This window comes from Phocoena sinus, chromosome 14 (genome assembly GCF_008692025.1).
Source record: "Phocoena sinus isolate mPhoSin1 chromosome 14, mPhoSin1.pri, whole genome shotgun sequence".
NCBI lineage: Eukaryota > Metazoa > Chordata > Mammalia > Artiodactyla > Phocoenidae > Phocoena > Phocoena sinus.
In genome coordinates this window covers 71606067-71619827 of record NC_045776.1, presented here as the reverse complement: position 1 = coordinate 71619827, position 13761 = coordinate 71606067, and the positions used below count along the sequence as shown (strand labels likewise).

At 54.6% G+C, this 13761-nt stretch overlaps 1 protein-coding gene across 8 annotated transcripts in view; it reads left to right on the top strand.

The window, feature by feature from the left end:
• Positions 1–13761, top strand: part of SSH1 (slingshot protein phosphatase 1) — a 65714-nt gene that overhangs the window by 49792 nt on the left and 2161 nt on the right. For 5 of the 8 annotated variants that reach the window (XM_032654177.1, XM_032654181.1, XM_032654176.1 and 2 more), the window contains 3 exons: positions 62–262; positions 2366–2909; positions 6188–7859. In XM_032654177.1, the coding sequence (XP_032510068.1) occupies positions 62–262; positions 2366–2909; positions 6188–7414 (1972 nt within the window). In that variant the 3' untranslated portion in view covers positions 7415–7859. Of the gene's footprint in view, positions 1–61; positions 263–2365; positions 2910–6187; positions 7860–10444; positions 12330–13761 lie in introns of those variants that run through there. The other 3 variants (XR_004353125.1, XM_032654183.1, XM_032654182.1) reach the window with 2 other exon arrangements.

Here is a 13761-nt window from a genome sequence, read left to right as displayed (position 1 = left end):
CAGACCTGAGAGAATGCAGTTATATCAACTTTTGCCTCTCCCCCCACCCCCACGGCTGCAGGAGGAACCACTCCAAGTGCCTGGTACATTGCAAAATGGGCGTCAGTCGCTCTGCTTCCACGGTCATAGCCTACGCGATGAAGGAATTTGGCTGGCCCCTGGAGAAAGCCTACAACTACGTGAAGCAAAAACGCAGCATCACGCGCCCCAACGCGGGCTTTATGAGGCAGCTGTCTGAGTATGAAGGCATCTTGGACGCCAGGTGGGTGCCTGTCTGCAGAGGAGAATTGGCAGAGCCGAGCTCCAGAAGCCCTGCCGCCCAGCCGGCCGGGGCTGCCGGCCACATCCCAGCCGTGCTCCCGTTTGGCCCAGCGGTGGCTTCCACAGCCAAAATCCTGCCTCTTGGGGTGGGGGGGAGCCGGTTTGAGAAAAACAACGATTGTTTGGGGTTTGATCAGTGGTTTCCAGGAGGGATCTGTGCTTATTGTGTTGGCACGTAAAGCTGTTTTGCGGCTGGAGGGAGCAGGGCACGGCTTCTAATCCAAGGCAGGACTCCGTGTGAGTCTCGGCCCGGGGCTGCCCCGTTTCCTGAGCACTTGCTCTGTGCCAAGCCTGTGCCAGGCTTCACCGCAGGGCAGCTCCAGGGACTGCAGAGGCAGCCCCGGGCCCACCGCTGACGAGCTGGTAGCTCAGGGGAAGCTCATCAATCTTCCCCCCACCCCACCCCCCCACCCCGCCTCAGTCTCCTCTTCTGAGTTAAGAACTAATCCCCCTGATGGAATTGTTGTAAAATTTCCACGAGCACCGTGCAGCTGCTTCGCTAGACCCGGCTCACGGTCAGTGATGACACAGCTGCTTTGTAATTCTCTACCCACCACCTCCACCCACCCACCCCACCATGAGAAAGGTCTGCAGAGGACAGGGGATCCCCCATTTATGGGGAGTAAGGAACTGACGCTGGAGGTTAAGGTGTCCCATGTCACACAGCCAGTGGGCGGCCCAGGGATCGGGGGGCACGCCCGGGTCTGTCAGCCCCTGGAGCTCCCGTGCAAGGTGATCCTGCCCCCATGGAGGGGTCCCCCAGTGACCCCAGGTGGATCGCCGCTGGACTTAGGGACTCACTTTCCCCCTGTTCCTTTTCTGTTCAATCTGTCCAAGGCCTCCCTGGGTTGTTTCTGCCCGGTGTTGTGAGGAGGCCACAGGCTAAGTCCACCAGCTTCTTGGCCACGTTTGGGGAAGCAACTGGCGGGTGTGGAGAACAGCTCCAGACATCTCTGGACTCCTTCACTGTCAACCAGAGAGCGGCTGGACAGGTGCTCAGGCAGGGCCGAGGGGGACAGCGGGGGAGGAGGAAGGGGCACATCCTGCTCTCGCCTCCGGTAGCCCTTCAGTCATTTGCTGCCATCAGGGGTTTGCAGGCCAACCAGGGGTTGCCAGGCCAGGTTCACAGCAGCACAGCACTGACCTTGAGTTACAGCCCTGTCTGAGGGCCCACTTGGCCTTGCGCGGAACGTGCACACAGAGCAGACGGCCGTGAATGACCGTGTTGCTCCCTCGCATTGAAGAGCAACAGCAGACCCTTAGTTTGCACGTCCTTCTGTGTTTACTTCTTTCTCCTCTTAACCGTCACAACCCTGGGATGTTGGTTATCCTCTGAGGTTAATGGAGGTGACTCATTTACCCTCATTTACCCGATACTCTGAGCCTCTTTCTTCTTTTTTTTTTTTAACCCTCACGTTTAAGAAATGTGTCATAAAAGTAATAACACAGCATTAGAAGACTTATTTTAAAAACTGACCTGTAATCTCTCTGACCTACACAAATATTTCCAATTTTCTGGCATCTCCCCAGCTTTATTCAGGTGCGTTACGTGTTTACATGGTCACGTTAGTGTGTATAAGTCTTTATCGACTCTCTACTTTGATCCGCGTTATTTCCCTACGACGTAAGTAGGAGAGGGTGGGGTTTCTTATTTGACAGATGGGGAAACACAGACAGAACATCCGTGGCATGACCAGGTTCGCCAGGAGAGCTGGGACACTAGGACCATGATAGGATTCCAGGTCCAGACCCCCTCCCCATGTCTACAATATCCTCATCACATGACAAAGTTGTTTATGTGATCCCACATGGATCATACGTGCAGGATGCCATATGTACGGGAGCCATGATGACTTAGGGTCCTAAGGCTATTTCCGTCATTCTCGAATTTCTTGGGGGTAAATGAACCGAGAGAGGCTTTACCCAGGTGAGCCCCTGGTGTCCACCCGGGCCTTGGACTGCCCCTTGCTGGCTCCCCACCCCCTTCCTCCCAGGACCCTTGGGCACTGGCGTCTGCTGACCTTCCCCTGCCTTCCTTCCCCAGCAAACAACGGCACAACAAGCTGTGGCGCCAGCAGCCTGTGGGTGACCCAGCGGGGCCTGGGGACTTCCTGCCAGAGACCCTGGACGGCACCCCGGAAGCCCAGCCACCCTGCCTGGACGCCGCCGCCCAGCCTGGGTTCCCAGGCAGCGGGACCCCGGGGGGACCCGCTCTCCCCTGCTGTCTCCGGCGACTCTCAGACCCCCTGTTGCACTGCCCCAGAGACGAGACGGGCGGCTGGGTCCACCTGGAGGATCTGGAGAGGGATACTCTGCTGGAAGAAGCCGCTCAGCCGGCAGAGGCATCCAAGCCGGCCGGACACGCCCCAGGAGGTCCTGGACTCTGTGAGAAGGAAGTGAAGAAGAAACTAGAGTTTGGGAGCCCCCACGCCCGGGGTGGCGCGTCGCCGCAGGTGGAGGAGATGGAAAGGGAGGAGGCCCCGGGAGCAGGGAAGTGGGGGCAGCCTGTTACTGAGCTCGATAACCTGCTGAATTGGGAAAACCTAAATAACAACAACAGCAAGAGGAGCTGCCCGGACGACTTCGAGGTAGGCCTGGGGCCGCGAGGGGGTGGCGGCACGCACGCCGTTTCTGCCCCGGGGGCAGCCCCCCCAACAGCTGCCTCTGCCAGCTCAGTGGGTGGCTTTCCGCGCGATTCTGCAGGCCGATGGGGATGGTAGACGACGGAGGACCCGGGACCCCTGGGGAATGGTGATCATCCCCCATGCCCTCCTCACCCCGGTGCCTCATTCACGTCCGAGGCAGAGTTTCAAAATCTTTCCTTTTTTCTTATGTAAAACATAAAACACGTAACTTATGGGAATTTCCTGGCAGTCCGGTGGTTAGGACTCCGCGCTTCCACTGCAGGGGGCCCAGGTTCGATCCCTGGTCAGGGAATTAAGATCCCGCATGCCACAAGCCATGGCCAAAAAACCCCCACAAAACATATACCTTATCACTCAGCTTCAGCCTTTACCAGTGTATGGCTTTTCTTCCTTTCATCTCACCCCCATCTGCGTTCCCATACCCTGGATTCTCCTGAAACAAATCAAATCCCAGATCTGTCGTTTCCATCCCAAATGCTTCCGTTTATAACCTAACCATAACACCGTTGCCACCTTGAAAAAGCCGACATCATCAAGCATCTAGTCTTGCAACTCAGACTCTAATGCTTAATTAACTCCAGCAGTCCCTTGTAGCTCTCACACTTGGTGGGTTATTTGCCACAGGGCTTTTGCCTCAACCTGCCGCTTGCTCAGAAAATCAAGAATTCCTCCAGCCTTTTTCCTCCTCCAAGTGGCCCACGCGTGGAGGCTGGTTTCGTGGAGGGACGTCCTCTGTTGCCTGGTCTTGGGTTTTGCCCTCTGCTGTGCTGCTGGCTCGCCCTGGCCCGGGGGCAGGAAGCTTCATTTCCCGTGGCCTTACCACCCACCTCCTGGGCCAGCTGTGATTCTCTAGTAAGAGCACTGGGGAGGCAGATAGAGGCATCCCCTTGTAGAGGGAGTTCGCCATCATCACGTTATAATGCAAACAAAACTGGGAAGTTAAATCTCCCGTACTCCAAATCAGGACCCAGATTCCAAACTGAATAGTAATTACTCTCGAATTTCCCTCACCACTCACCTTCCCTTTAAAGAGCAAATGCCCATCAAGATAGATGATATAAAACCTCTCTGTCCGGGACAGTGGTACCTCAGTTGGTCCGAGATGACGTAGCTGTGAGTCGTAGAATGGGGACCACGAGAGAAGCCTGGATAAGAAGATAAACGAAGGACCCAGCCTTCCTTTTCTGGCCAGAGTGTGGATGGGTGACATTATCTAGGGAATAGGACCTAGAGACAAGCATCCATTCACTTGTTCAAGTTGTGTTTATTAACTCCGGGGCCAGATTGGTGAGGGGGTACAGCTGTAAGGTAGCTCAACACACGTGGTCTTACAGGGAGATGGGAGGTAAACATGTAAGGATGTAACAAAACATACAGGTGGTGCTCGGTGTGGTGACACAGGTAAGGTGGGAGGGGAGGGGATGAGATGGAGCTGGCCGCGCAGAGAGCCAGGAGGAGAATCTTCTGGGCCCCAGGCCCCTGAGGGTGGAAAGCTTGGCCTGGTTGAGGGGAAGTGGCTGAGGCGCAGTTGGGCAGGTGGCCGGGCACGCGGGGCCTCGGGGCATGATGTCAGGGCCCTGCGCGTTTCCTCCCAGGGCGCTGGGAAGCACGGGAGGGCATTAGGTGGTTGGTGACAAGGCCCCTCTGGCAGTGGTCTGCAGGCAGACTGATGGGGTGAGATGGAAGCCAGGCATCTGAGATGGGGGTGGCTCAGAGGATGGGACAGGGACCGAAATGCACAGCTTAGGAGGCATCCAGAGACAGGGCCCTCGGAGGGCAGGGACTGTCTTGCTCGTAGCCCCTGCGCCCAGTGCAAGGCCTGGCACAGGACAGGAGCGCTCCCTAAGTAGGAGCTGGATGAATGAATTCCCTCCTCCCTTGTCTCCCCATGAGCTCTGAAAGGTGCTCTCAAATCTCCCACCACGGTAGATTTTACCACGGTTTAGAACGTTAGATTCTAAAGGTTTTAGAAGAAACAAACATATAGACACGTTGGTCAAAGCTTCAGGAAAATGTCTGTGTTTGGTCCTCACCACAGGGGTGACCAAGCCCCACTGGTCGACCTGGAAACCAGCCCCAGGAATCCTGACCAGGATAGGGTCCCGCAGGAGACCCGGCCCCCTACCTGCCCCACCAGGCGCTCTCCACACGCCCCCTTGCAAGCCTCCAGGAATCGGGGCTGGGTTTCCCATTGACTCCTCCAGGACTGGACCGGACCCTGACTCCTTAGCTTGCGGGGACCTCGGGCTGCCACACAGGATGGTATGAGTCCCTGGCACGACAGAGGAGCAGGGAGAAACCTTTTGCCAAGAAGGCTTGGTTTTCAACCGCCTCAGGAGTCTCACAGTGAAACAACTCGCGAGGGAAGAGAGTCACCCTCTTGCCTCCACTTCTGCGGTTGTCGGCTGGGTCTCGGCCCAGAAGAGCAGCCCTGGTGCCTTTCGATGGGCGCATGAGGGAGTGAGGGCTTGGCCTGCCCATCAGGAGGAGGGCGGGGTGGAGAGGCCCACGTTGAGCTCACGGAGACCCCCAGTGACCAGAGGCGGGGCGTTTCTTGGGAAGTGGTGCAAACGTGCTTTCCGCTGGTGTATGAAACCCACCTCTGCCTGGCTCCCTCATCGGGGTCGTGGGCACCCGTGTTTGGGTCTGTATTAGAGTCTTTCCCGAACCGTTTCTGCCTTTTGCCACCTCTCTGTGAAGAGCACAGTTAGATGGTGGTTCCTTGGAGCCATGCTCTGTTGTACCAGACAGGAAGGGTTCTGTCTTCAGGCTGCAGACTCCAGACCCTTTCTGAAAGGGAGACAGTTACTGTGCCAGAAATGTTACTTCACTAATTCCCACGAGGCCGTGAGGGGAAAGGGTGAGGCGAAGTCACTCTGGTTTCCAGGCAACACCAGAGGCTGGAAAGGGTCATTTGCTGCAAGTGGCGGAGGCGGAGTTGAGAAGGGAGGCCCTTGGAGGCCCTGCTCCTGGCCATGTGGCCGAAGGTTTGCCCAGGATCGTGGGCTCGTAGCTTCCGGGAAGTTCGATCCAGTGTCTCTAACTCATCCCCAACCTGCATTAGTCACGGTCATATGGGTTCCGAGAGGGCTGTATCCCAGCCCCAGCTGAAGCGAGAGCACTGCCAGCCCAGTGCCTGCCCCAGCCCCGCCTCCTGCCCTTCTTGTACTTTTCGGGCTTCGGCTTGTGTCGCGCCCTCACTATGTTCTTGTCCCTTTCAGCATGATGCGATATTTGGGATCCTTAACAAAGTGAAGCCTTCCTACAAATCCTGCACCGACTGCATGTACCCTGCAGCCAGCGGGATTCCCGAGGCCTTCGGGGAGCGATGCAAGAACCCCAGTGCTCCCGCCATCTGCACCCAGCCCACCTTCCTGCCCCACCTCACGTCTTCCCCCATGGCCCATGTGGCCAGCAGGTCCCGAGCTTCAGAGAAACTGTCCTCTGACCCAACCGAAACTCCCCCATTTCTACCACCAGCAGGCTCGAGGAGGCCAGACATCAGTGGCCCTGGGGCCGGGGCTGCCCCAGAGCTACCAGCCAGCCTTTTGGAACCTTCCAGAGAGACTCACAAAGTCCTACCAAAGTCCCTCCTTTTGAAGAATTCTCACTGTGTTAAGAACGCTCCCAACGTGGAAGTAGCGAAGGACGACTTGCCACCCAAGAAAGATCCGAAGCCAGCCAAGGACCTGCGGCTCCTGTTCTGTAAAGAAGCCGAGAAACCGACAGCCAACAGCTACTTGATGCAGCACCAGGAATCCATCATCCAGCTGCAGAAGGCGGGCTTGGTCCGCAAGCACACCAAAGAGCTAGAGAGGCTGAAGGGCACGCCGGCCGACCTGGCGGCCCCCTGCAAGGATGGCCCCGCCAGCAGGCTGGAGGCCAGCATCCCCGAGGAGAACCAGGACCCGGCTCTGCCTGGCCAAGCCCAGGGCGACGAGAAGCCCGAGGCTGACCCCCCTCCGTCAGAAGGAGCCCCACTGAAGAGCCCCCCGCTCTTCCTCTGCCGCCCAGACCACACCAGTCACTTCTCAAAAGACTTCCTGAAGACCATCTGCTACACCCCGACCTCATCCTCCATGAGCTCCAACCTGACCCGGAGCTCAAGCAGCGACAGCATCCACAGCGTCCGTGGGAAGCCCGGGTTGGTGAAGCAACGCACGCAGGAGATCGAGACCCGGCTCCGGCTGGCCGGCCTCACGGTCTCGTCCCCGCTCAAGCGCTCTCACTCCCTCGCCAAGCTCGGGAGCCTCAACCTCTCGACGGAGGACCTGTCCAGTGAGGCCGACGTGTCCACCGTGGCTGACTCCCAGGATGCCAGGTTGAGCGAGTCTTCCTTCTTGCATGAGCCCCCAGTGGCCCCCAGGAACCCAACTGCAACCTCTAAACCATCAGGGAAATCTGCCCCGGAAAACTTGAAAAGCCCTTCGTGGATGAGCAAAAGCTGACCCGCCTTTGGCTGCATTTGGACTTCTGTGATCCCTCCTTTAGTTTCACTGTGGATTTTGGTCCACCCCTTCTGTCTTGAGTTCCTTTAAATAATTGGCGTTATCCTTACTTTTCCTCCCCTCTTGCGGCAAAGGGGAGAAGAAGAAACAACAATACCTAACATACAGCACAAGAAGAAAGGGGAGCATTGGTTTTGTGGCCTGGGGGAACCAGCAGCTGTTGACCAGTAGACTCTGACTCCAGATGAGGTGTTCCGGGTGCTTCTCGTGTGATAAGAAGAGCATTTATACAGCGATGCACACACATCAAAAATCCTCTGGCACAGGGCTTCCCTGGTGGTGCAGTGGTTAAGAATCCGCCTGCCAATGCAGGGGACACGGGTTCGAGCCCTGGCCCGGGAAGATCCCACATGCCGCAGAGCAACTAAGCCCGTGCGCCACAACTACCGAGCCTGCGCTCATAGAGCTCACGCTCTGCAACAAGAGAAGCCACGACAATAAGAAGCCCGCTCACCGCAGTGAAGAGCAGCCCCTGCTCGTCACAACTAGAGAAAGCCCGTGCACAGCAGTGAAGACCCAACACAGCCAAAAAACAAACATCCTCTGGCACAACCTGCAAAGGAATAGCTGTGGCATTGGCATCGCCACCACGGCACGTGTCCTAGCTCATTCAGGCCCTTCTGGGAAAGCTCCTGGATGGCAGTAGAAGTCCTACCTCTGATCCTGCTCTGCTTTTTATTTTTAAACTCCAGTAATGACCAAGGCTCATTCCAGGGAAAAATGCTGTGTCAGGAAAGATTTTTCCGAAAGAGAACTTTTTGTTGTGCGGTTGTCAGGACCCCAAAAAGTATTAAGACTTTTAAGGTGCCTGCACCAAACACACTGCTAGTTAAAGTGACACGAAGGCGCGAATGCTGTTGTCAGACCAACTCCAGGGTGAGTGGAGGTCCTCTGAGCGGTTGACTTGCCTGTCCTGGCGTGTTGTCACAGCTGAGTGACGTGTGTCTGGCCGGCCCTGGGGTGAGGTGGGGGGAAATGTGTGCGGGGTCCTCAGTTTGTTGCTAAAGGTCAGTCTTCAGTTGTCCCCCATCTGGGGAGAAGGACCCACAAAGTATTATTGAGTCTTATCTGCTGCGGAACCCAATGCGGTCGTGTTGTGGTTCGTAGGGACTCAAGTGTCTGGCAGGGCCGGGGATTCTGAGATGTGGGTCACCCCGTCAGGAGCCCCAGCACTCAGGTTCATTAGGTCACATGTACTCATGTTTGGGGAGGAAAAGGAGATTTCAGCAGTGAGGAACGCTCAGTCACTCTCAAGGAACAACTTAGCAGCAGCTTCTCTGAGAAGTGGGACTGGGGGAAGCCTTGGCAGATGTTTACAGTCGCCCCTTCCCGCGGTGAGAACGCTGCTTCCTGTTTCTCTGCGGCTCTTCCCAGTGAGCAGGACAGCACGTGGTCCTGAGTGGCTCTGGGAGTAGTCCCTCTACGGATCTTGAGTGGAGGGACTCCTCTGGTGTTGGCCGGCAAGACAGGATGTTAAAATATTTTGGAGAGAGAGAAGAGGTCTGTTAAGTTTAATTCAGGGGTCAGCAAACCATGGTGTACTGGCCCCAAGAGCTAAGATGGTGTTTTACAGTTTTAAGGGATTATCAAAAAATTAACAAGTAGGCGACAGAGACCATGTAGCCTGCAAAGCCTAAGCTAGCTACCTTGCGATCAGGCTCTTTATAGAAAACTTTTGCCGAGCCCTGGCCGGTGAAACTAGAAATCCTTCAAGGGCCAGCCAAATTCCAAACGTGGGTAAATGAGTCGCCATCTTAACGTTGCTCAGAACTGGGCCCCCAAGAGTAGCCCAGGCAGGGTCTTCAGGAAGAAGGCTAGTCCGTATTTCAACTAGTGGGTAGAGTTTTTGCAAAAACCCTCTCTCCGGAAACTTTTTCTCCCTGGCCTTATTTTTTTTATTAAAGTATACGTTATTTTACCCTATCGGAATTTGTTTTCCCATCACTGTCAACTGAAATCAGCTTAAAAGGTGATTATCCACTTATTGCGGAAAACCCAGTTGGGTTTCCTCCTCTCTCTCAGCCAACAAGAGCACAGTCTCAAAAAATATATCAGGTTCAGTGTTTTGCCAAGTTAAATTTCACATGGTGGACCAACTTTTGTGTCAAAATAATTCTTTAAATTTGATGATGCCAGGTTTATGTTGGTTTTTTAACCATGCCTGGGTATGATATAGTTTCGAAGACCTTAATTTTGAAAGCCATAATTTTTCTTATCCAGTTAAAGGGTGGGAGGAGGATTACGAATACTAGTGGGTCTTTGGCTTTTGGCAAAGTTATCCATTCGCTGTCAGGAGCTAGTCTATCAGTATCTAAACAGACCAGGGCCCAGGTGCCCATCATCAGAGCAAAATGAAGCATTCTTGATGGATGACACTGTAGCCTGGAGAAGAGGGTGAAGGCTTTTCTCTGAGACCCAGATCAGTGGCACACAAGCATATGGCAGATTGCTATTTTAAATGTTATGCTAACAAGACAAGAGCATTCTCCCAGGCTTGGAGACACCTTGGCAAAGACAGATTCATACCGGTCTCTGAAAAGAAAGCTTACACCATAAGCTGTGCAACATCTTGACCAATGCTTCATCTGTAAGCTTAGCAGATGGGGGAAATTCCGAATGTAGGCGGCAGTGGTTTATGCTGTGAAAGTCATTGATTTTGGTGGCCGCCATCTTCGTGGAATGCCTTTGTCGAACTAGGCGAGAACAAAAGCTTTCTAAATAAGCTCAATACCCTGTGAATTCAGCTGCATTTCCTCTTCCACCTCACCTTTTCCTCGCTTGCACTCTCATTCACGTGGCATGCCAAAATTAGAGCGAACTCCTCTAGGTCTTCCTCTTGCAATGATACAGGGAGGTCTTCTCATCAAGTTTTGTTGTGTCGAAGAGGAGAGGTGGTCACAGAGAGAGGGGAAACCGTGCTGCCCTTGATCGGGACCTGACCTTGCCGATTTCCACGTCTTTGTCTTGTAGCTACTTCAGGGCCTTGGAGCAATGTGCGTCATTCCATGAACTTCTTGACAACAGGGTTCTTGCCCCCAGTCTCACCTGCCTCCTTGGTCTCAGTGCAGGCACCAGTGCCAACCTCTCGGCTGCCAGACAGCTCTCTGCTGGGTGGAGGCACCCGGTCCATCAGGCGAGCAGGTTACTCTGTCCAGCTCCCTTCCGCTCCATCCCACCCTCTCCAGCTAAAAAGCATTCCAGCCCTTTCTAAAGCCTTTTCCCTCCTGGATAAGCCCAGAGGATGCCTGGGATGGAGCCACAGAGGCCATAGAATTAACATCGTCAGGACAACCCTGTACGTCGGCACTGTGCACGGGTGCCATCCCAGGAGGCTGATGGATCCCCTGCTCCCCTGGGGCCCCTGCTCCCTAGTGAGAGGAAATGCTGTCATGTAGTCGAGAGCATGTGAGTAACCTCACCCAAAGTGTCCGAAGAGCTACTTGCTGTCTGTTGGCTGGAAACGCTTGGTGCCAGAACACATTTCCCAGAACCCTGCTCTGGCTCGCCACCCGGCAGGGCTACCCCGCACCCACGCGGCCAGCACAGTGACGGCCGCCCCTTCACCTCCGGCAGGGGGGCCAGGCGGGCAGGAGATTTGTGACATCGGGACAGCGTGGTGCAGGGTCACCGGCTGCTGTCCCACCCCCAGCGTCTCCCCGACGCGGCATGCCAAATGAAGGTACTTATGGACCCCCGTGCTCAGCTACTTGGTCTTTTTACTGTCTGCTCTGCAGTTGAATACGTATGTGTACGAGTTCACTCTGCACAAATATATATATTTGAATCTGTCTGTCTATCACTTGAATCAGAGCATCACGTGCATCCCTCCTCCCTCACGTACACGCACACTGTGTCACCCGAGCTATGAAGCGGGTCACCTTGAACGGTCTGGAGCGATGCAGTGCGGTGCTGCCCTCGGTGGGTGTGGATGTGACCACCTCGTCTTTGTCTTGCGGTGGGTGCTGCAGCCCCGGCCTGTGTCGGTCTCTTAGCAGGAGTCTTAGAACCAGACCCCCGGTCCTCTGCTGTCCTTTCTGTCGGCCGCGCTGCTCACGGAGATGGCCGCTCTCCCTCCCTGCCTCCTTCCTGACACTGTAATTTACAATCGAGTGCCTTAATAATAGTTTACAAATACTGTGTATTTATGGGCAACCGTTAAGCTCTCGCCTTCTGTGATTGGATACTTTGCCTCGTCAGTGGTGGTTAGCGTTTTAGGGCTGGAGCTTGCCTGCCCCGTACTTGTGCTGGTCTGTTGTGCGGCGTCTCGCACCTACCCGCAGCCAGGCCGGGAGCGTTGCTAGAAACGGCGCTGGCGGTTTCTGTTGGCAAGGCGGGCACGGTTTCAGCCACGGCCCGGTCCGTAGTAAGCGAGGAAAGAACGGGATTGGTTTGCTGGCCAGCCGGGGGTGGGGGGTGGCGCGGTCCAGGCTCCCCCTGGACCGCAGCCCAGCCCCTCCCCTGTTCCCCCCATCACGCATCTGTACTCCTGTTCAGTAGAGTTTTTATTACCACCTAGGCCCCCCCGTTTTCCTCTCTACTGGTGTCCTGAGCTCTTTGCAACAAAATGCAGGTACAGACCGCCATCAGGAGCTCCACAAGATGGGCTGCCCTTTGGTTTTCAGAAGCCGCCAGTGGGTTCCAGTGTGTTGTGTTATGATATCAATGATTTTTTTATTATATTGTTTTTCTTCTTGTTTTTTTATATTATATATTTAAAAGGCAGTATCTTTTGTACTGTGAATTTGCAGTAGAAGATGCATAATGCACTTTTTTTTTTTTTTACTTCTGTTGGTGTGTACTGTATATAGTCTGTGTGCTTCTTGTGATGAAAATAAACTTTTTCTTTATAAATGCCTGATGACCTCCAAACTTGTGCCAAAAAGCAACAGCCTCTTCAGCCCTTGCCAGGAGACTTGGTCACAGCTTCGTCATCATGATGGCCGGTCTTGACTGAGCACCTGCCGTATGCTGGGCCCCATGCTAAACACCTGGACATGTGAGACCAAAGAAAGAACCAGGGGAAGAAGGTCAGCTCCTGCAGGAATCATCCTTTTTCCTCCTGATCTTGCCAGTAAGGAAGAGCAGGCCCAGTTGTGGGTGGTCACTCGTATACCAAAAAAACCTGTCCCGTCCCTCCACCCCACCACCCAGGGCGAGACTTGGACATGGGGTGGCATCTCTCCCTGCACAAGCTCTAAAGCTAGAGGTGTGCTCAACAGAACCACCTTAGCTGCTCACACGGGAGAGGGGGCAGTGGGAGCTCACTGCGGCTAACGGCCAAGGCAGGAACCCCAGGGAATCCCAGTCGCTGGACACAGCAGAGGCTCATCTCGTGCTCAGGTCACAGTCCACGGCAGGTCAGAGCTTTTGGTGGCTCTCCTCCCTTGGTGTCTAAGCCAAGTCAGGCTGCTTCCAACAGAGAACCCTGCCTTCTTGGAGTTCTGTGCATCTAGCCGTGCCGCAGGGTAAAGAGCATGGGACTCACATTCCCTCTCCACCGCCTTTGGGTGCCACACATTACATTCCAACGCGCGAGTCACATGGGTGAGCACTGACCATCTGCCACTAGTGCCTTGACGTGACCATGAAATTCCAGTGCCTGTGGATCCAGAAAAGACTTTGTTTAGTTCACCTAGACTTACTCTGCCCCTCACCTGGACTCACAGGACCAGAATGCAAGTTTTTCACTTTACAAAAAGAATTAAAACCGTCAGGCGGACCAGATTACTCTCATTTGCCGATTACCACATTGAGCCCTTCTAGGAAAATCTACACGTGAAGCCAAAGTATGGTTAGGAATTGCTTATTCAGTAGGAAATCAAAGCAAAAGCTGAGTGGCGTGACTGTACTCGTTGGTGCCACCAAGCTGTAATGCAGCCCTCTCTGTAAGAGGTTTTTGGAGCTGAACCACTGAGGGTCATGGTTCAGGACGCTCATCCTAGGAAAGGCTGGAGACACCTAACAAATTCTCTTCGGGCTGCAAACGTGAAACAGAGGCTGAGGATGGGGCCCAGCACTCTGTATGATTCCCATGGATTCCCTGGGAATTCTGATGCCATGTTTAGAAACCACTGAAATAACGTGGTGCAATTGAGTAGGCTTTCCCTTTGCTAGTTACGGTCACATTCCACACATGCGTCCTGGAGACAACACCCACCCACATCGCCCTTGCAGAATGTGGGTGTTCCCAGATCATCAGATACTCTTGCACTCAGGTCCTCGGAGAACCTTCCTATAATTGACTGCTTTGATCCTGATTTCGTCCTCCTAGTAGCAATCCTGAGGTT